Here is a 22938-nt window from a genome sequence, read left to right on the forward strand (position 1 = left end):
CAGTGCTAAAGATCAGGAAGGTTTATTTTGTATCCAAATATAAATGCATAAACATAGGAAATGAAACAACTGACATCTTGCAAATAGAATAAAACATCTTGGTTTTTATGTACAGTCCAATACATTAAAATACATACACTCACACACTTTTGGAAATAAGGAGACATTGCAGAACTGGAAATTAAAATCAAAGTGGGACAAATGACCAACTATGTGTGAAATGCATGTATAAAAAAAGAAGTTTCCTTTCCAATCCTGAACAAAAGCTCCTTGCAGAAATGCATTTACCCTGCATACGATCATCATGGCTACATTTGCCAAGATTTCTTACCACAAGAACAATCGTCATGATTCGCTCTGATTAACAAGCCATTCATGATTTCAACTAGCTAACCTCAAAAACAACCCACAACCTGAATCCATACCTCAATGAACTACACAATGGAGAAAGATTATAGAATTTTTCACAGTGGAGCTTGTGAAGTGAATTAAACATCAGTGATTCTTTCAGGACAGATGAAGCATGATTGAAACAGTAGGTTGGATACCAAACATAAAAATATTAACTTAAATATAAACCAGCAATGATTCACATTACATTACACATTGTGTGTAAAACAAAATAATACATATATAATAATACATATATATATATAATTATATATATATATATATATATATATTTAAGATATATAACAATATATTATAATACCTAATTCTAACCTTTAAAAAGAAATTCTTTATTCTACAGAAAGAGCTTTTCTCTGAAATGGGGGCAATACTCTTTATGCAGATAAACCTTTAAAATTTAAAGTTGAAAAAAAAATATATTTTTCAGAAATTAATTTAAATTTGAGAGAGGGGCAGGCTTTCAAAGTTTCAGCCAATCAGCTCTTAGAGATGATATAATAAAAATAAAAGACTCTCAATCAGCCAACCACCACCATACAAGTAAGGAGTGAGGAATATCATCACAATATGAGGTTTAACCTACTTCTGAAAAGCGAAAACATTGTGAGTTGATGGTTAAAAAGCAAAAACGAGAGAGAAGTAATGGGGAGAAAACAGACACTGCAAGTCTAAACTCTTTAAGGAAAGTTGAGTTATAAATTTTAGATTTCAATCACCCTTTATAAAGTCATTTACAACTGATTGTCTTTACAAAATTACCTAAAAAAATCAAAACTCCTCCAGGAGTTACAAAAAACAGCTATTTTTAAACCTCCATTACAAAAAAAGCATGAATACATAAGTCTGATCTCATGCTGTAAATGTTTGTCGGTCGCCCAATAGGCTGTTATATGTACAGATGAAAAGTTATGGTGTGTTTTCAGGAGGGAACGATACACAGCACCATCATGTGCATTTAGTCCATGGAGTAAAATCAGAAAAGGAGAAACATGTCACCGCTGCTCTCATTTACCCATCTCAGAACATGGAGACATTAAGAACCTGGAAGGCAAAACACAGAGTCACTTTATAACCCCAGTACTGCAGGTGCAAAGAGTTCAGGCCGTTCACGTAACTATAATGATAACTATATGCAAGTTGGTTCTAATGATGGTAACAGGGTTCAAGTTAGTCGCACGGATTCCATTCAAAGTGATTTCAGTGTGAGATCTGTGTGCTTAATGCATTGCTATGTTATTGACAAAATAACAATTTTGCCCACAAAATGTAGCTAATTAGACCATACCTTTACAATGACATTTTAAACTTCATAGTTTATCGTTGTTGTTCAGTGTATAGTTTATAGTTATTGTTCTTGGTGTGGACAGGCCATTAGTGCTGCGTACTTCCACAGCATCTCTCTCCAGTCCCTCCAGGATTTCACGATTCTGCGATTGCAAAATTGATCGCAACAGCCTTGCATATTTGTGAAGACCATCTAGACCAGGGATGGGCAACTCCGGTCCTGGAGGGCCAGTGTCCTGCAGAGTTCATCTCCATCCCTGATAAAAACTCACTTGCCTATAACTTTCTACTAATCCTAAAGACCTTGATTAGCTGGTTCAGGTGTGTTTGATTAGGGCTGGAGCTAAACTCTGCTGGGCAGTGGCCCTCCAGGACTGAAGTTGCCCATCCCTGATCTAGACGGTCTACACTGGACAAAGCGGAACGAATCCGCAATAATAGTTTGATCTGCGCAGCTCAGACTGTTTATCACAGGGGTGCCCAACCCTGTTCCTGGAGATCTACCTTCCTGCAGAGTTCAGCTCCAGTCCTGCTCAACACACCTGTCTGTAATTATCAAGTGCTTCTGAAGATCTAAATTAGCTGGTTCAGGTGTGATTTTTCACGGTTGGAGCTAAACTTTCCAGGTAGGTAGATCTCCAGGAACAGGGATGGGCACCCCTGGTTTATCTGCTCGGACCAATAATAGACAGCGCGAATCAAAAACACCGCTGTGAAATCTTGTGAGAAGCATTCGAATTCGGCGCATAATTCTCTGTTGAACCATGGATATCAGATCAAACAGTGCTGACGTGGAAACATCAAGAAACAGTGTGCCATGGACACAAATCACCAAGTCCATTCACCATGGATTTAACGTAGTAACATTAACAGAAATAACTCTAGGCAGAAATGGTCTAACATTCTAACACAAGTGCTTCACACAACTTTTCCCAGCACTTCAAAGCTTTAAATATTACCCAATTTGAATGTTATTTTTATTGTGATGACCAAAACATTATTTGTTCATCCTTTATAGGTTGTCCCCATTTATAAAACTAAAAGTTTTAAGATGTAGGAAAGCAAACACTTATTTAAAAATAAAAAAAGACAATAAATTACCACTGTGGTAGATGGCTGCAGAGGAGCACTTATTAGCCATTTCCACTCCCTAATATGTATTTTAATATTTATTAATTTATATTTAGACATTATAAATGATAATAAAAAGTTAATTTTATCTGCATCTCAAACTCAAGCTCAGTGCTTTACTGTCAGCCGCCTACAGCGCTGCCAAATCAGGAGCTGGTGCCACCTTAGAACTTAATGGCACCGGTGCTACTGCCCTCAAATGTTAGTCTGGAGCTCTGCAATGGTTCTCGAGGTCAGAAAAGTAATAACAATGTTAGAAGAATGTTGTCTGTGGTATATTTTCACCGGAAAACAAAAAATGCTGCAAATATCACCGCAAATTCAGTCATTTTAGGCTGCAAAAATCTGAAAAAAGTCCCATGAAATCCTGGAGGGAGTGTCTCTTTGACAGTTCACAATGATAAGAGCAAATGGACAAACAGAGAGAACAAATGAGCAAAGCAGATTTTTGAATTTGGGGGTTGGGGGGGGGGGATGTAAATTTGCTACGACTATGCTGTGCGGTTGCTAAAGTTTTCTGGGTGGTTGCTTACTGGCACAAAATTTTAAAAAGCACATAACGCTTTGGTCCCTCTTTTAATTTAAGTCTGAGGGATTACTAACAAGCACCACTAATGAATAAACTGAGTGGATTAATAAATGAATCAATAAACAGACTGATGAATTAATGCTCACCGAGTCGTCCATAATGGAGGCAGGGTCGAAGTAGTCTGGTTTCAGCTCTGATCTCTCCCTGCGGTTTTTGGATGGAGGCTTTAGAGAGACAAAAAAGGTAAAGTTAAAAATAATGACACACAAAATGTGTTTTCTCTCTATGTATGTAGTGTGTTGACCCTGTAGTCAAATGAGATTGGATTAGGTGAACTATGTGAAGATCTGAGCAGCACTCATTGTGACTCTGCATCTGATTGCGTGACAGTGAATCTTTCGATAAGAAAGAGTTCTCAATGGTTATGTTGGGTTTTACTGAACTCTTATTCCTACCAGATCAATGTCCATGGTGTCGAAGTCCATGCCCTCATTAAGGTCATCCAGTCGTTCTTCTGATGACATCATCACATCCTCTACAATTGGCTCCTCATCATCTTCCATCAGTCCGCTGCCACGGCGACTGGCAAACAAGCAAATAAAACAAAAAGTAAGTATCACTAATATCACTACTGTTCAAAAGTTTGGGTTGGTAATTTTTTTGATGTTTTTTTTTTTTTTTGTTTTTTTTTTAAGAAGTCTCTTATGCTCAACATGGTTGCATTAATTTTTTTTTTTTTTTTTAAATACCTTAAAACAATAATATTTTGAAATTTTATCACAATTAAAAATAACCATTTTCTATGTTTATATAGTCTATATAGTCTTCAGTGTCACATGATCCTTCAGAAATCATTCTAATATGCTGATTTGGTGCTCAAGAAACATTTCTTATTGTCAATGTTGAAAACATTAATGCTGCTTAAAATTTTTGTGGAAACCTTGGTACATTTTTTCTTTGATTCTTTGATGAACGGAAAATTATAGAAAATTATAAATGTTTTTATTGTCACTTTTGATCAATTTAATGTATCCTTGCTGTATAAAAGTATTCATTTCTTGAAAGAAAAAAAACGTACTGACCCCTACCATTTGAACAATAATGTAAGCGTATGTAGATGTACACTCACATGGTGTGCTGAATGTGGCCTCTCATCTTGCTGTACTGCAGGCTTGCTCTATCCTGCTGCTGTTTTTGGGCTATCATCCACGCGACCTGAGAACTAAAAACAACAGTTCTCAGTCATCTCTTTACTAATAGAGGGAGTACATGTATAAATGTGTGTGTGTGTATTTACTTGTAGTCCATTTGTTGGTGCGGCTGCTGCAGGGGTGTGTGTTGCGTTTCATTGCTCATGCTGTAAACTCCCATGTACCCCTGCTCTGGGCGGAGCTTCTTTGCGTCCCGCAGGACAGTGGAGACAATGTGGGGTGATGACATCATTACAGGAGTGTGTGGGCCACTCAGCTCTCGGTTGACCCACGCGCTCACGTCACTGCTGCTGCAGCTACTCTCCTCTGACATACGGACAGATAGAGAGAGAAGAAAATGAAAGAGAAAGTTAGTTTTAACTCTGTAGAGATTAAAATTAATCATACGATTACAATTCAAAACACACGCACCCTCGGGCAGTTTTCTCTTGTTGGCGGCAGGTGGTTTGCTCCTGCGACTGCGGGCGGAGCTCCTGCTGCTCATGCCGCTGATGACAGACATTGTATCATCATCAGCGCCCGCTTGCAGGGAGTTCCGGTAGGAGATGAGCGGCAACCAGCAATCGTCCCTCTGCAGGGCCATTTGAAAGGTCATAAACCGCTCTAGATACAGGTGCCTGATAGGAGAGGTCAGAGGTCAAACAAAGAACATATATATACTTCAAAAGAAAAACTCATTTAAAAGACAGTACACTGTTAACCTTCAGAGACCCAGTGTAGCAGAATTGCAACATCTGTATATTTACTTAACAGTAGCTGACCTTTGAAATTGATGACAACAACCATAATTCAAAAATCTTGTATTATCTGCCACAGCTTGCTAAAGTCACACAAAACGTATGTTTATATATTAGATGTCTGATAGCTTAAATAAATTTGTTCCAAAAGTGTTAAGAATGGCTGGATTCTTTAAAAAAGAATTCTTTTTTTTTTTTTGTGAAGTCCCCCGGTTTCACAGAAAAGGCTTAAGATAGTCCTAGACTAAAATGCATGTTTGAGCTTTTTTAAATGAAAGTAACTTGCACTGGCATATCTTAAATTATGTCAGAACCATTGTTTTATCTCAACATACACACCAGTAATGTTGTTTTCTGAGGTATGTTTATAAAAGCTACTTAAATGCCCTAATAGAAATAAGGCCTAATCCTGGCTTAGTCTAAGCCCTGTCTGTGAAACCAGGCCTATATGTTTTTTAAATTAAGTGGTAGATTAAATTTACAGAATTTAAATGGTCAAATATTTTCATTTACTAGCTCAAACGCATTATTTTTCAAATACAATTTTGTGCTGGTCTGGATTGTGTTGTGAATTCCAAACTTTCACTTATTATGTCCAAAAATAGTTGTGAAATTTTGCCTAAACAAAATTTTTTGTAACTAATGTCTTCCTAAAGACATTTTGAGGGTTAAAAAAGAATACATAATGAATATCAATGCTTGGGTCTCTGAGGGATCTGAGAAAGCAAGGGATTCTCAGTGTGAGTGTCTTACACAGTCTTCTTGTCCTGCCTCAGTAGTTTGGAGGAAAACTCACTGAGGATGTCAAGGAATGGAAGGTTGAGAGGAGGGCCGCCTTCTCCCTGTGGACTGGGTTCTTTAAATGCAAATTCTATTCCATCCCTAAAAAACACACACACACACACACACACACACACACACATACTTAAGACCGTCATTAAGACATATGGGGATGTCGATACCCCTTTTCCACAGAAACATTTAAATTTCTTTTCATTTCAGCAAGTTTGTGTACAACTTGCTGTCTACTATATGCTGTCATTAAATTACAACTTCCTGTCTACTGTATGCTGTCATTAAATTAATGTTATTATCATGTGCATCTCTGTATTAAATCGACCACCCTGCTTTCTAGATATTGGTATCAACCTTTGAAAAACCCATTTCAGTCAACCACTAATTTGTATTAATTTGTTTCAGTATTTTTATGCAATCAAGAGCTGTTTTTGGTACAAATGTAAGAAGTTATAGCAAAATAAAAAATCCTATAAATAAATAAAATACATTTTACACAGACCGGAGAAAGAAAGTGGCTCCAGATTGAGCCCCAGAACCCTGTTGGGACTTAACAGCAAGCATGTTTGAGTTTTCTTACTTGTGGAGCATTGCAATGGCCTCTCTGGTTTTGAGCTGATCGAGTCCAAATGTGAGCGAGAAGCGTCGGGCCAGTTCTTTAATCCCACAGAATGCAGATGCGGAACGATCAAAGTTACAGCCTAGATCACTCAGCATCTCATTAAACAGCTGAAACACACACATCACCCTTCTGTTATTCAGTGTTGCTGGCAGAGCTGGTCTGTGTAAGGAGGAAGCGCTATCTCACCTGCTGCAGGCTGAGGATCAGAGTCTTGGCACACTGAATCTTGTCGATCTGACGAGCCTTACTCATGGTCTCCTTAATGATGTCACCATAATCATTATAGTACTAGACAGAGACAGAGAGTCACTGTAAGCTTCAAGTTCAAGTAACACAGAGAACTGTGTCGAAGCGATAGCCTTGTGGTCAGCGCTCCGACTTGTAGCAAGGTTGCGCTTCGAATTTATCTCCAGGCTCACAGATCTTTCCCAGTTCCATCCCCCACCACCACCTCTCTCTCTCTCTCTCTCCCACTTCACTTACTGTCTACTATATACTATCCTATCTCAAGACACCAAAAATGAATCTTTACATAAAATAAAAAAAACAGGACTGTTACAGCGACTGTGAGTGGGACTCACTCTCATGTACTGTTTAAAGACATCTGCTCCTGTCTTCATGTCCACCACATTGTAGATGATCAATTTACAGAAGGCGGCCAGTAAATTCCTGCGTCTGTGGAGCGCCTCAATCTTACCGGCCTCATCGTCTGCAAGACACACCCCAGAAATGGTTGAATTAGACTGGATAGTGAAAAAGCAGCCAATAATTGTGCAGAATAAAATAATATGTAATTTGTACATTTTTTATTCTTTTTCTTTAAGATTAAAAAAAAAAAAAAAGTGAAGATGGAAATAAAAAACAAAAAGTGAATACAATTACCAACATTTTGACTGCTAGTGTATGTTAAATGTTTTTCTACAAATTCTTAGAGGTGCAGTGTCTCATTTCTGCTCCATTAACAGCACCAAACCAAAAAATAACTGTTTCCTCAGAGTATTCTTAATTGGAATGAAAATTCTGTCATCATTTACTCACCCTCATGTCATTGGTTAATCATCAAAACACAAATTAAGATGAAACCTGATAGATCACTGAAAGTTCAGGTAACTAAAACTTAAGAGATCCAAAAAGCTCATAAAGCCATCGTAAAACGAATCCAGATGAATTTATTTTAAACAAGGTATGCCACTGTTTGACCACAACAGCAGTCCCACCCCAAACTCAAACCATTGTCTGAGCCATATTGGTAAAAAAAAGTTTTTTGTTTTTTTGTTTGTTTTTTTTATTTGGTGATGTTAGCTGTGCAGAAATTACAACTATGCATTACAAATCAACAGCTGAACATGCCTCTGGAACAAAGACTGCATACATGCTGTTATAAACTCAAATCCACTTTAGAGTGGATCAGAACAGTCTTCTGTCCTCTTTGTATTTTTTTGTTGTTCACCTGTACTGCTGTCCTCGTCCTGGTCAACAAACACGTGATCGAGGATGAAGTTGAGTAGTTCGCTCTCTAAAGATGCATCTGGAGTAAACACCAGGGGCTCTAAAGCTTCCCGCCCCGACGCCACAATCTGATAACTGAAGATTAGGAGCGTATCGCAAAGAATGGTGAAGGCCTGCAACACACAGACACACACATTTAATTTCCAAGAATCCCCTATGCATGAAAGGATGCATGGACTCTGGCAGGTCAGACTCACCTGTTCTTTGACAGTGGTGCTGATGCTGTTCAGGTACCTCTGACACATCAGACAGAAGGCTCTCACCTGCCTCCTCAACAGCACCATATCATCCTGAAATGGAACAAATGTGTCACCCTAAATACTCTACATGACAGTCTCACAAAGGTCTGGGCACATATGTGTGTGTTGTACCTTATTGCCCTCTGAGACTTTAGCCAAGTGCCAGAGTATGACATAGTGAGTGCACTGGAGTGCATGAGCCACGATCTATAAAAACAAAACAAAACAATTAAATAACAACAAAAGTGAGGTCAAAGAGTTTAGAGCAGAGTCAAACACACAGGCCACACGACCAAATATGGCCTGTAGAGAAGTCTAGTAGGGTCTGTGGGATGGTTTAAGGAAAAATGTGTAATAGAATTTTTTGAAAATTATTTTTTTAATGAAAGGAGTTATCTGTACTGCTGTAGCTAAAAACAGAATATTATCAACAATAAAAGGAACAAATATCTTTTAGAAAAAATGAGAAAAATTAAGAGCTACAGTTAAATTTGTATTAAAAAAACTACAAAAACTGTTGAACACAAAAGAAGGTATTTTGAAGAATATGGGTATCCAAGCAAGCCCCATTGACTTCCATAGTATGGAAAAAAAATACTATGGAAATCAATGGGGCCCTGGGCCTGTTTGGTTACCGACATTCTTCAAAATATCTTCTTTTGTGTTCAGCAGAAGAAAAAGGTTTAGAACAACTTGAGGGGAGTAAATGATGACAGAATTTTTATTTTTTATTTTATTTATATATTTATTTTAATACTGATTTGATGCTTTCAGAGTATGACGCAGATGCAGGACTGTTATTAAATTATTTTGTGTGCCTAACTTAGTGTTAATGTTCAGTCATCAAGCCAAGATCATTGAATAGTTTTCTCTTTTTCTTCACAACACTGTTGCTTGATTAATATTCCTTAATTACCAATTTATGTTGGCAAATGTCATCTAAATGCATCTGGGGAACAAAAAAAAAAAAGGAAAATTTCATGTGCTCCATTTTTTGTTATTGAGGAAGCATGAAGTTGATTTGGGATATCATTGAGCTGCAGAATAGCTGCTAAAATGAGTTAACCCCTGGGTTAGTAGTCAGTACCTGCTCAGGCATATCCCCGTTTTGCAGGCCAGAGTTCAAAAGTCTATAGTTGCTGGTGAAAAGGTCCCATTTAGTAAGGTCATGGGCACTGCAGGGAGACAGACACATACAGTTATGATGAAGACACTCCTCTGGTCTCACAGAAACATGTCCAGATCTTATTTCACAACAAAAAAAAATATAAAGAATAAATAAGAAATAATAATTTGCTTATCAAATAAATCAGTGTTTTAGGACCTTTAAGATTTTAGCAAGTTAGCTCAACTATTTCTCAGTTTTAGCTCAATTATTTCTCAGTTTTGAGAATGTGTTCTTACTTGTGGAAGGCTGTGATTCTTTTGAGCGTTGACAAAACTTGATAGGCGTCATCTTCATCAGGCTCCTCCCCCTTAGAAACAAAACCATTCGAACTCAAACTGGCAAACTTACACAGAACTGTAATTAAACTACAACACACACAAAACTACCACACACTAACCTCCTGCAGGACATCTTCTAGCAAGCGGTGGAACTTGTCAATCTGTTCATCAAGCATCTGGCTGCGGACAATATCTACACGGTTATAGATGGTGAATTCCTCATTGCACAGTGCATGGAATGTCACAGAACATGCCTCTAATACATCGGTGTCTGTGTGCTTCTCCACCACATCACGGACCTGACGCAGCAGAGCATCCAGATGCTGCAGGACATCAGCGTAATTATTACTTTATTAAAAAAACATTAGTACTATTGTAAACTTTCTTCATGTTGAACTGATTACTATGTGCTACAATATGAAAGTTTTTTTTTTTTTAGCATAATCACCTTCTCCAGCCGACCAGTTGTATAGATCTCCAAATCAAAATACTGAGGAAACTGCAACAAATTAGTGACCTTCTCTGGCTCCATTGAATACTGAGAGAGAGAGAGAAATCATTCGGTTTACATCCTGATTCAGGTGGCCTGAACCATCATTTGGTTGGAATATACCCATGTTGTTTTATACCCAAAAAGCCAATCAATATTGCAATTAAATTAAATTGTTTACATTTGCTTGCTATTCTTTTGATGCATTACACATCAAAGAGAATCACTTACTTTAGCCAATAACAGAGGCAAAGCCACAGCAAATGTTTCTGTGATCTTTGTTCGATCATCCAGCTGGGTTTTCTTTTCTTTAGCTGTCAGAACCTGTGCCAAAAAACCCCCCCAGCAGATTGAGTATATAATGACAGTAAATAATGTAAATAATGGTTTGAAAATACTTTTGTGTGTACACAGGTTTGACTACACTTGTGAGGTCCAAAATTTTGAAAATGCCTCCACAAATATAGTGAAATGTCAAAAAAATAATAAAAATAGATATAAAGGCTCATAAATCAGCCAAATCATGCTTTAAAGTTGAGATGAAATAAAAGCAGCGTCAGATTGCAACTTCCATATTGTAATGTTCATCCAAGTGAAACGGATTATCAAAAAAGAAAAAATATAGGATGGAAACTTGGTTCTGTCTATCAGATGTTGATTGGATGGAGGCAGATCTGAATGTGAGTTTGAAGTAAATTATAAGAAAGGGATGGAATTTAAGCAAACTAAATGATTAGAGACGTCTGGGATATGTCACCAGAAAAAGTCTTTCATTTCAAAGGAAGTTTGAGTTTAATGATTGAAATGATTAAATTACTTATTAGTTATTTTTTTATTATTTTTTTTACATGAAACATACATGGATGAATTGTTCAAAATAAGATAAATAACATTTATTTAGAAAACAGATAAAAAAAAACTACAACTTTTTTCATAGATTAAATTCAGGGTTTAGGGATTAGAAATTATCTATGTAAAACCCACTGCATGGGACGTCCTCACTATTATAGCAAAATCGAAATGGTTTTGTGTGTGTCTTACCCTTCTGCCAGAGCCTCGTCCGATGGGTGGGTGACACTCACAAGTCTGTCTGACAGCACAGAGCATGATCTCAATCAGAGCAGTTTCCTGAGCATCACTGAGAGCTGAAACACACACATCACGGTGTTTAAATGGTGTAGGTTAGAACGCTTTTTAGCCAAATTTTGGTCCAGACACAAAAAACTACAAAAAAATACAAGTGTGCACATTTGCACCTTCCTCTCCGGGGAACGGTTCATCCAGCAACAGGCTGATCATACTCTCCCAGTCCTTCAGCAGCTCTGACGCACAGTCCCACAAGCTGTCCACCAGATAGGCACCATGCTCATGAAGCTAAAACACACAAACATTCATCAAATCTTTAAAACCAACCTAATCTCTCGTGGTTTGTTCAGTGACTACACTTCGATGTGTTTGTTGCACAATCGGAGGATTTTTTTTTTTAATCTTACTACCTTTGTTACAGTCTGATCCCATTTTTAGAGAAGGAAAATACTTCATTGAAATATTAAGACCTGTTCAGTCCAATTATTTATATAATGAGACATTAAAGGCACAGTATGTAAGTTTCGCCGCTAGAGGTCGCTTATTCAAAACAATAACAAAGGCGTAGCTTGACGCTATGAATGAACTGAATCATGGGAGTTGTTGTCTTCACCTCCACAGCCACATCCACATCCACATCTAATGATGTGATCTAATGTATTTAAGTTTTATTAACATTACTGTGGTATGAAGCAAAGCGGGGCTGAGAGCCATGGGAGTGGAATGAGGCTTGTGGAGCGAATGCTAATGAGATACACCTGCGCGAGTCGTGACACACCGGTCTCGAGTCCCATAGAGGAGCTCTGGAGCTTTTATTATGCTTATATGCTGAAGTCAGCCATTTCTGCTCTTTTCCCCTTTGTTGTTTGTTTATTTTACAATTAAAGTTACGTTTAACATTTGTCGGTTCGGTTCTTCTTCCCTAATCTTGAACTTTGTTACAATTACGTTTGATCACGTAAAATCACATTATTTTATTTCACTCAAATGAAACAGCCACGAGTGCTGAATTACTAGTCACACAGGTCAATTAAAATTGTGAGACAACACAGCTCTGTTTTACTTGGTCAAAACAATCATACTTAAAATACATTTGAGTGTGCGAGTTATGTTATAATGTTACTCTGCGTTCTTGATGACTTGTGTAGCTAAATGGCATGCAATTAATTTTAAATATATTGTATAGTGGAGAAAATGCTGTATTGTCACTCCAAATAAAGCTCTTTCTGATTATGCTACGTTAGCCATTTGACAAAATAGATTTGAGGCGTGGTACAAACATAACTCGCAGTAAATCAAGAAAACTAGAGATTAAAAAACTTTTCTATCAGTAAAGGTTTCCAAACAGTTGCTCACCTGTCTAATAAAATACATAATATATTAAGGTGTCTTTAGTGTTTCCATGGTTTCTACGGAAATCAAGGGTAACTCGGATATGACATCCTTGACAGGCCAATGATACGGGTTGTTACATTGGTTAAAATAGCTGATTTCTCTGGATTTAAACATTTTTGGAAACATTTGGGATAATGCAAGTACACAAGTCAACAAAACATATAATACTGTTCTAGTGGTTTTTGGATATTTTGATCCAAAAATCTTACATATTGTGCCTTTAAGAAGTGACATTACAGGCCGAGCACATCAAGCACACCTCACTTTCCAGAAAGAACAAGACAGTTGTTCTGATGAGGTTAGCATTCAAGCACTGTCTGCCTCTCCTGGGCCGCCCCTCATCCTCTGGACCATGATGACTGAACAACCTGGGAACACAGCACACATGCACATGTGTTACACAAAGTAGCCACATAGTGGAATCAGTGAGTCAGGGTGAGAGTCAGATGTATTATAGATAAGAACTAAAGGCCAAAGTATACTTCCACTTGACGTAATTTTCGTCATCAGGGGTCCGCAGACGTCCGCACACAGCCCAATTTATGTGTCCGCGTGGACGGTGCACTACAACAGTGCATGTCCAAAAAGTCCACTAGATTTGCACACATGCTGAATGTGTTTTTCCATGCTCATGGCCAAAGGAGTATAATTTGAAAGGCTCGCATACTCAACTGTGTGCAAGACGGCGTGGAATGTGGAAAATGAAGTATACCCAGGCCTTAAATCAGGCTGCGCGCGACCCTCCATATGACAGAAATTATGTAACACGGACAGTGCGTGAACCGTCACGTAAAAGACAGCCGAAGTATACATTGGCCATAATGTGGCAAATGTGTTTAATTACATTGGAATTTAATAAGGTACAGACTGTGCTGTGGAATAAAAAAATTGTAGCACTTACTTTTTGTAGAGAAACTCCCCCGCTGCCACGGCAACTGGTCGGTGGGCGGAGTAAACCAAGTGATAGACGCTCTCACAGTCTTCAGCAGTCAAGACCTCATCACTACTTCTGTGCGCACAAACAAACATACCAGCAGATTAAATGGACACATCTATAAAAAAAAAAAGAAGAAAATATTTATGGCTGTGAATGATGAATGATCAATGCTGAACTCACTGCAGAACCAGCGTCAGCAGCTTAATGGCCTGAACAGCAACATCATATTCCTTATCCAGAGTCATGGACACAATTCGATCCTACAGAGACGGAGAAGGAGAGAAAGAAAATATATTTTTCAGAATCATAAATTGAGATATCATAAATTGCCATATCAAGGATACTGGTGGAACAATCACCTTAAAACGGCTTGTGAAGAGTTCCAGCCTGGCGTTGAGTTCTCTGCTATAATATAAACCCTGAAGAGCTGTAAGACACTTCAGACGGACCTCACCTTGCTGGAGAAAGAAAAATAACATAAATGGATCAGACAAAGAGATGGAGTATGGAGTGAAGATTTTTTCAAAGCTCCTTCAGAGTAATAAACATAAGCATGCTGTTTATCTGTTTAACTTTCACTAGTATTTAACAATTAACAATCAATCTGGGTGAATGTGTTTGCCATACCTTATCATACATGGTCCATCCCACGTACTTCAGGTAGCTGTCATTAAGAAAAGCCTCACTGTACATCTTCATCCACATACCAATCTCCTCAATGCAAACGACCCTGATCTCAGCAATCACATCCCTGCACATGCATACATGAAAAAAATCAGCTCTTTTCAAAGAAAGTGTGGTTATTTTAAAATATTAATTCATTGAATCAGTCAGTTAATTTAGTTAATTCTGAGACATTTCCTTACCTGTATCTATGAATGAATACTCCTTTAAAAATGGCATTCATCATGTTCTCAATCTCATCCTGGTTTTCCTGGAGCTAAAAATGACAGAATCCATGTTTGAACCAGGTTTATTGTCTAATTTTAGAATGTTTGTGTGTGTGTGTGTGTGTGTGTGTGTGTGTGTGTGTGTGTGTGTGTGTGTGTGTGTGTGTGTGTGTGTGTGTGTGTATCACCTCTTTGCGTTTCTGCAGCAGGAACTCCAGACGTTCATTGGCTCGTTTCCCGATGCTCTTGTTGCGTTCTGTCTCGTATTGTCGTTGTGTGTTGTCCAAATTGATGCTCAAATTCAGAGCAACATTCACCAAAGCAGTCATCAGTTTCATCGCTGAAATACAGTGAAAAACTGTAGGGTTAGGGTGTACAATTCATACATTTATGAATAAGAACACCCTGACTGAATACTGCATCACAAAATGAATGTCATGACAGTATGTTCATGCTTAGAATAGAATATTAGAATACTGCTTACAATGTACACTGCCTGTTTAAAAAAAGGTAAACAGTATGCATTTTACAACAATAAACAATCCAAACAACAGTCTTCTACATTGTTGTCACATAACCTCTCTACACTGCATGTTATATTTAGCATCTAGTTAGAACATGTTATATGCTGGTCCATTTATCACACTGGAAATGTAAAGTGAAGTTAAAGGTGATAGAGAGGATTTTTTCGTCGACTGAGAATCCAAAGACTGTTACTGAGTTTTTGAAATGAGCGCATGCGTAAGAACAGCCGCCCTCCTTCACAGCTCATTTCAAAGGAACGCCTCCCAAAACTCGTGCACGAGTATTGGAACATGAGTGTTTACCACCGGCATTCGCTGTGTCGTGTTTGTGGATTCATTATGTCGGACTCACCGCAGGTAACTCATAATCTGCAGTTGTTACTCCTGTCTCCTGACAAAAACATTGCATGCGGCGCCTGGGGAGTGTGGAAAGTTACTGGAGCGCGCAGCCACGCTCGTCTCTCACAAGGAACGTCACGGCAGTGATTGACAAGCCAGAGGGCCAGTCGTTTACGCGATGATCGCGTAAACGATTGGCTGATGTTTTTAAGGCCCTACCTCGTGCACAGATGATGTATATTAATATTATTACTTTCAGTGCACCTAATAAATAGTCTTTTATCAGTTAGTAAAGACAGTTTCAAGTAATATTGCAAAAATGTATAAAACAAAACATCCTCTTTAGCACCTTTAAGTGCATAGCATTGTTAGATACTGTAACCAAGACTAAGCAATTAAGCAAATGTATCAAGTAGAGATGCAGCAAAAAAAAAAAAAAAAAATTCAGGATGCACTTGTCCGAAAACCAAAACCGAAAATAAATAATAAATTAATAATCAATTAATTTATCAAACAAACTTTAATAATCAACACTCAAATAGGTAAACATTAGTTGGACAAACATTTAAATTGGACATAAGGCAGGTTTTATATCAACTCTTTAATAACAGAACTGTTTCTACTTCAGTTTGTTGGTGAAATATAAACATTTAAACGACCATAAACTGTAATAACTTGTTTTCATGATTTTTTCAAACATTTATTATGCAATGAAGACATCACTAATAAGTAAAAATATAATGAACATGTAATACAGTGCATATATTTAGCAAAATGCTCTTCCTGAGAGTTATTTTTTCCAGCTAACTAATGAGTATATGGACACTGAATAGCTTTCTTGAGGTAAACGAGTGACATTGTATAGCCTACAAGCTGTTTTATTGATGTCTTTCCACGGTTGAAACGCAGATTATACGATTACTTGAGACAGGATTCAATTCGGTAAGTTGTAATGTATCTTTCAGCATACCTTCTGGTATTCAGTCATGTTTATTTTGTGTACATAACTAGTAGTAAAGAGGAGATGAGATGATTGGTTCATGTGCGCTTGATCCATGCTGCCGCTTGACCCAAGAGCTACAGTGATCTGTCAAGCTATATTAGAGAGCGCCAAAACGACATGTATTGTTTGAATTTCGTAATTAAATTGACAGAATTTTAAAGTAAAATTAAAAGTAACAAAGCACAAAGCTTTTTGCGATTATTGGATGGCAGGCATGCTACAAAAGTTTTCTTTACGCATCAACAGAAAACGACTAAAAGATTTTAGATTTAAGAAACAATACCATTACTGATTAAAATCAAGAAATTAATATTGTCAATCCAGAGCTAGTGTGCACAAAGATGACATGTTTAACTGCTGTAGCTTATCCACATTGTGTGCACAAAACAGACGTTGAACACAGTCAAAAAGTGCCATCGAAGAAGCACAAACTAACTAACTGTTTTGGTCACTGATTTCGGCTCAAAAAATAAATTAGCTGTTTTGGATGAAAAAATTCAGTAGCAGAAACTTTGGTACACTCCTATCTTTAAGTCATAATAACAACATACACTACTGTTCAAAAGTTTGAGGTTTTTACATTTTGCTCTTAAAGCTTGTTTTATTTAATCAAAAATACCTCAAAATAAATAAATAAATATAAATACAGTAAAAATGTTAAAGTTGTGAATTACTAATATAATTTAAAATAACTTTTCTATTTTAATATATTTTAAAATGTAATTTATTTGTGTGATGGCAACGCTAAAATTTTAGCATCATTACACCAGTCTTCAGTGTCACATGATCCTTCATGATTCTAATATGTTGATTTGGTGCTCAAGCATTTCGGTAACAATTTACAACGTGGTCTCATTTGTTAACATTGGTTAATGTATTAACTAACATAAACTAACAATGTCCAAAACATTTGTTACAGTATTTATTAATCTTTGTTAATAAATTAATTTTGTTAATAAATTAATAAGTTCATTGCAAGATCATCTTAGTTCACAGTGCATTAACTAATATTGACAAATACAACATTTGATTTTAATAAAGTATTAGTAAATGCTGGAAACAACATTAACTAAGATTAATAAATGCTGTAGAAGATTGTTGATTCTTAGTTCACAATAACCAAATTAGATAAAGGGGATTATGCCCTTTTTTACAAGATGTAATTTAAGTTTCAGGTGTCCCGAGAATGTGTCTGTGAAGTTTCAGCTCAAATTACCTCACAGATCATTTACTATACCATGTTGTAAATGCCCATTTTTGAGTGCTAGCAAAAACATGCTGTTTTCATGCATGTCTTCAAATGCAAATGAGATGCTGCTCCCCGCCCCCTGTCCAGAATCTGTCACAGCTCCTGCCTGCATCGGATACTCTGCCAAATACTAACAAGACGTCTGCTTGGTTTTGATTATCTATATCATGATCACACTCAGGGACATTGCAGTTCTTTTTCATCATGAAAGTTTATTATCTGCATGCATTTTAAAGTTATATCAGTTTATCATTTTCTGAGAGCAAACGCACAGAAAGCTGGCTATCAGAAGGCAAGTCTCTTGAGTATTAAACTTACTTCTCTTTCATGTTTCATTCTGCTTATACTGTCAAATACACACAAGGTTGACAAAAAAAGATCTGTGGCGCATTCCCTTCAAAAATAAAACAAATTCACTGCGTCTTCAGCACCTCAGATGTCGGGAGTAAATGAAGACTGTTATATTTACTCTTACATCCAACTACAAAACACCTCAATCACTTACGAGACAATCTTGTCACTACAGCTGCTCCGGCGTCGAGACAATGGCAGACTGTGTACAACTCGCTCAGGGCGGGGTCTATGCTAATATGGCAGTGTCCGTCATCAGTTGTGGGCGGGGCCTGTACAAAGCGACTTCACTTTGTACAGAATCTGCGAACGGCTTGTTCTGAGACACTGCTTATGATTTATGGGGACACACTGACAATGCACATTTATGTTCAAACACCATATAAAAGTGAATTTTGCATAGGTCCCGTTTAACTAATGTTAACTAATGAAACCTTACTGTAAAGTATTACCCGAATTTCTTATTATTATCAATGTTGAAAACAGTCGTGCTGCTTAATACTTTTGTGGAAACCACAATACGTTTTTTCAGGATTCTTTGATGAATATAAAGTTTAGTAATGTTAGAATAGAAAGATAGTAATATTTTTACTATCACTTTTTGCATCCTTAATAATAATTTTTAATTCATAATATTTTAATGCATCCTTGCTAAATAATATCAACTTCTTTTTAAAAAAAAAAAAATTACAGACTCCAATCTTTTGAACAGTTGTGCAAGTCATAATATCAATATACATACTGTATACTGAAGAAGTAGAAGTGTGCAATTCTGAACATTGCATGTTACGTAGCCCACGGTCACCCACCTGCCAGGGTGCTGGTGTGTCTGAACGCTCTGACCTGTGAGTCGGACAGGCCGGTGAGGAGAGAGATGATCGTGTCCATCATGTACTCATCATAGATGATGCTGTACTGGCACTGTCGGACCAGGACCGAGATGAACTCACACAAGCTTAATTTAAATTTCTTCCACACAGGACCCGCCATAGCCAGTGGGTAATCGCCACTGTCCTAAACACACATACGCACACACCTTTTTACACATACTCACTTAAAGTAGCTAATCTCCTCATCCCAGCACACACACTGTTTTACATATATTCTTCCTATGTAAATGTCTGTGGTATAAACTCACACATTAACAAACCTCATCAAACTCTTCCGTCATTTTCCTGATGATCTCAGAATTCTGCATGTGCCGGAACATCTCGAAGCTCACAGCACCTACAACAAACATACGCATTCAGTAACGCATTCACTTGAAGTATGAAAACTTATCTACACCTAGAGAACATACAAACACACACCTTTACAACCAGAGCAGTGGATGAAGAAGTTGATGAGTTCCAACAGGGCAGAGTCTCTGTCGGTCTTATAGGATTCAATCCAATCATCCACCACTGACTGCAGAGAGAGAAGAACACACACACACTCGCTCAAACTACCTCAGTTAAACCTTCTTTCATACACACACAGCCTACACAGAAAGCACACGCTGCAGTTAGGCCTGGATATAATAACTAACCACACGCACCACTGATTCAAGCGATGATACATCCGAGCACTTTGAAACAGAGTCTATGAATGAATACAATGCGAGATCAGTGTGTATCTGAAGATGTTTGTGTGCATGTTGGTACCTGTGTGGCACTCTTGCCCAATTTGACAATATCGAACAAACTGAGATTCTCCATGTCATTCTCCTGATGGTGGCCATTTACCCGACCTCTCACCTCTGACCCCTTCAACTTCTCTCCAAGGGTCTTCTTCCCCTTCTAGACACAAAATTCCATCAAACAACCTAGTATCTCTCAATGCAAAAAAAAACTTGTTTAGAAAAATAATACAATAATTTCAATAAATTACAATATTATCAACATTTATGGTTGTCGTAATTTCGAATATTAAATCACTGAGCATTTATTTTGGCAGAAAACAACCAAAATAAGCCTTCAAAGCTTCAAAGCTTTGTTGACAGCTGCTTGTTTATAGTGCTTCTCATAACTATTATAAGCAAAGCACATGAAGAGATAGAGTTTGCATGGAGCAGCATTTACTGTGAACCAAGCCACTCTGAGACACTGAAAACACCAGCTCATGAGCTGCACGTGTGTAAATGAAAACAGTGCCACACTTCACTCTGAAACATGAAATGCATATTTTCATTTAAAGGTGCTAAAGAGGATCTTTTCGTCGACTGAGAAACCAAAGACTGTTAGTGAGTTTTTGAAATGAGCGCATGCGTAAGAACAGCCCCCCTCCTTCACAGCTCATTTCGAGGGAACGCCTCCCAAAACTCGTGCACGAGTATTGGAACACGAGTGTTTACCACCGGCATTCACTGTGTCGTGTTAGTGGATTCATTATGTCAGACTCACCGCAGGTAACTCATAATCTGCAGTTGTTACTCCTGTCTCCTGACAAAAACATTGCATGCGGTGCCTGTGGAGTGTGGAAAGTTACTGGAGCGCGCAGCCTCGCACGTCTCGCACAAGGAACGTCATGGCAGTGATTGACAAGCCAGAGGGCCAGTTGGCTGATGTTTTTAAGGCCCTACCTCGTGCACAGATGATACATATTAATATTATTCCTTTCAGTGCACCTAATAAATAGTCTTTTATCAGTTAGTAAAGACAGTTTCAAGTAATATTGCAAAAATGTATAAAACAAAACATCCTCTTTAGCACCTTTAATTAAATCGCACTAAGCTATATTGTGATTTCGGTTTTATTCCAAGTATTCATGCAGCCCTACTCATATCTGTTTAACAGTATGTATATCTGTAAGCTGTTTGGCTAATGAAAGAAAAGTAAATGCATGTCTGAAATCTCATTGGCTGATAGGTACCTTTCCTTTTCCAGGTTTGCCATTACGACCCTCAAGATCTTCAAGATCGGTGTCCGAGAGCCGAGAGTGTCCTTCCCTAAACAAAACGCACCAGTGATTACAGAAGTGTGTAAGTGGAGGTGAAAGTAATTAGGGTGTGTGTTAAACAGGTGCTTGAATGTACTAACATACAGAGCTCATATGTACTCTGTGTGCACCCATGTGCAAACACCCAAGCTGTTGTTTAATAAGTTTCCCTACAAACATGAATATATTAATATTATTATAGGTAACACATGAACATAATATGCAAATAGTAATGTAGCAGATGCTGGACTTTTTGTTCAAATGTGCTTATGATTCCCGTAAATGCTGTCAAGGTTAGGCAGCTCACTAGGTTTTGAGACACAAACACTGTATGGCTGGAGAAGGAGTGAGTTAGTGTGTGTCTGCTGGTACTTACTGGTAAAAGTCTGCTTGAAGGTCCTGAGCTGCTATCATTTTCTCAACATCTTCTGTCTCTTCTGGAGTTTATAAGTGTCCCCACACTGCAGTAGACAGACCCACACAAATAAAATAAAATAGAATAAACACACACGCTGCAGTATGAAAACCATTTCTTAAAATTACCATAACGACTCATGATGCAGTTACTGAATGAGGTTACTAACGCGTGCGTTTGTGTGAAGGACGGTGTTTATATGTTACTTTAATAATAAATATCAAACATTTGCTGCGATTACTGTACGAAACATCTAACCATAAAGCATTATACAAACTCAGTTAAACGCATAAAATCTCTATGTATTCGTGTAATGTGTGAGTTTTTATTGGGTTTTTAATGTAACGTTACGGTTTGATTTCCGTAAACACGGGCTAGCATGCTAACATGCTAACAGGCCTCCAGCTCCTATAACAGTCATTAAAACCGCCCCAAACCCACCAAAACAATGTAAAACTGCAAAACCACATTACAACTTTACGTTTCTTTACACGTAGCACATTATAATGTTTCAATAATTCTTAATATTCAAACTGATGGCTGAAACTGTGACATATGAACGACTCTGGGAAAATTAATCTCCCCACGAACTCACAGTAAAATGTCTTTTATTTATTTTATTTTTTTCCAAAATCGCAGATATTTATGAAGATCGGCCGCCATTTCCTCCCTCACCTCCCTCAGCGTGAGTCCAGCTGCATAAAACCCGCCCAGAGCCGCTGCCGAACGGAACCGAACCGGACCTCCGCTCCGCGGTTAAAACATTAAAACATGATCCAAGTGTAACTGGCTCAGTTCTGTTAGTGTTTCGAAGGTGGAAGAGGCAGTTTGGTGCTGTGGGCGGACAGGAGTAAAACACAGCCTCGAGAAACCCAAAACACACTTATTACGCGTCCACACACACTAGTATCCACAAACACACCCACACACACATACATACATACACATACATCATGGGACTAGCACAGCTAATTTCTGGACATGGTTTGCATTTGAATGGAATATATAGTTTCTGAATCACTGTTTCTATTTACAAACAAATACATGAGGAAAAACTAGAAGATTGTCTACTTTATTCATGTCTGTCACATTTGACAACATCAACAGAGTTTCAATATCAACCATTTAAACTTCAGTGGAGGTGTAAGGTGGTTAAATCAGACTTTGACACGAGAAAAGAACAGTACTAACAGAAAAGGGTTAAACGTCCAATTCTCCAGATGACAGAGACCGATTCCCATGGTGAAATATAAGATTTGAAGAACAACAAATGGTATAGAGGTTTGACAGATAAATGAGGAGAGAAACACTGAGCATGAATCTCTGTGACCAATTTGGAAAATTCTGCTTTTAGATATGAGGAATGAACAAGAAGTACTCGGCTACATTTCATTTTCACACATCAAAAACATGCAAATTAAGCTAGAAA

General features: G+C 37.7%; 1 protein-coding gene across 4 annotated transcripts; it reads right to left on the reverse strand.

Annotated features, from left to right (window-relative positions):
* Positions 1-84: 84 nt before the first annotated feature.
* Positions 85-22870, reverse strand: stag2a (stromal antigen 2a). Of its 4 annotated transcripts, none has more exons than XM_048187402.1 (34): positions 22185-22870; positions 21471-21555; positions 21029-21104; positions 19822-19953; positions 19489-19585; positions 19329-19405; positions 18988-19192; positions 14901-15052; positions 14689-14762; positions 14450-14573; positions 14182-14280; positions 14003-14082; positions 13787-13894; positions 13145-13253; positions 11661-11778; positions 11446-11549; positions 10636-10728; positions 10363-10452; positions 10034-10237; positions 9873-9943; positions 9556-9643; positions 8601-8675; positions 8427-8519; positions 8171-8342; positions 7302-7429; positions 6907-7008; positions 6679-6827; positions 6057-6185; positions 4978-5183; positions 4653-4872; positions 4485-4577; positions 3811-3937; positions 3502-3579; positions 85-1452 (listed from the first exon to the last, which is right to left on the reverse strand). In XM_048187402.1, exons 2-34 carry the CDS (start codon positions 21506-21508, stop codon positions 1429-1431), a joined length of 3735 nt encoding a protein of 1244 aa, XP_048043359.1. In that variant the 5' UTR covers positions 21509-21555; positions 22185-22870; the 3' UTR covers positions 85-1428. The 4 variants fall into 4 exon arrangements, with proteins under 4 accessions (XP_048043359.1, XP_048043356.1, XP_048043357.1 ...); XM_048187399.1 differs by having other exon boundaries at positions 19822-19956; XM_048187400.1 differs by having other exon boundaries at positions 19822-19956; positions 22105-22870.
* Between the last annotated feature and the right edge of the window lie 68 nt (positions 22871-22938).

The sequence above is a fragment of the Megalobrama amblycephala genome, linkage group LG4 (assembly GCF_018812025.1).
Source record: "Megalobrama amblycephala isolate DHTTF-2021 linkage group LG4, ASM1881202v1, whole genome shotgun sequence".
Lineage (NCBI taxonomy): Eukaryota > Metazoa > Chordata > Actinopteri > Cypriniformes > Xenocyprididae > Megalobrama > Megalobrama amblycephala.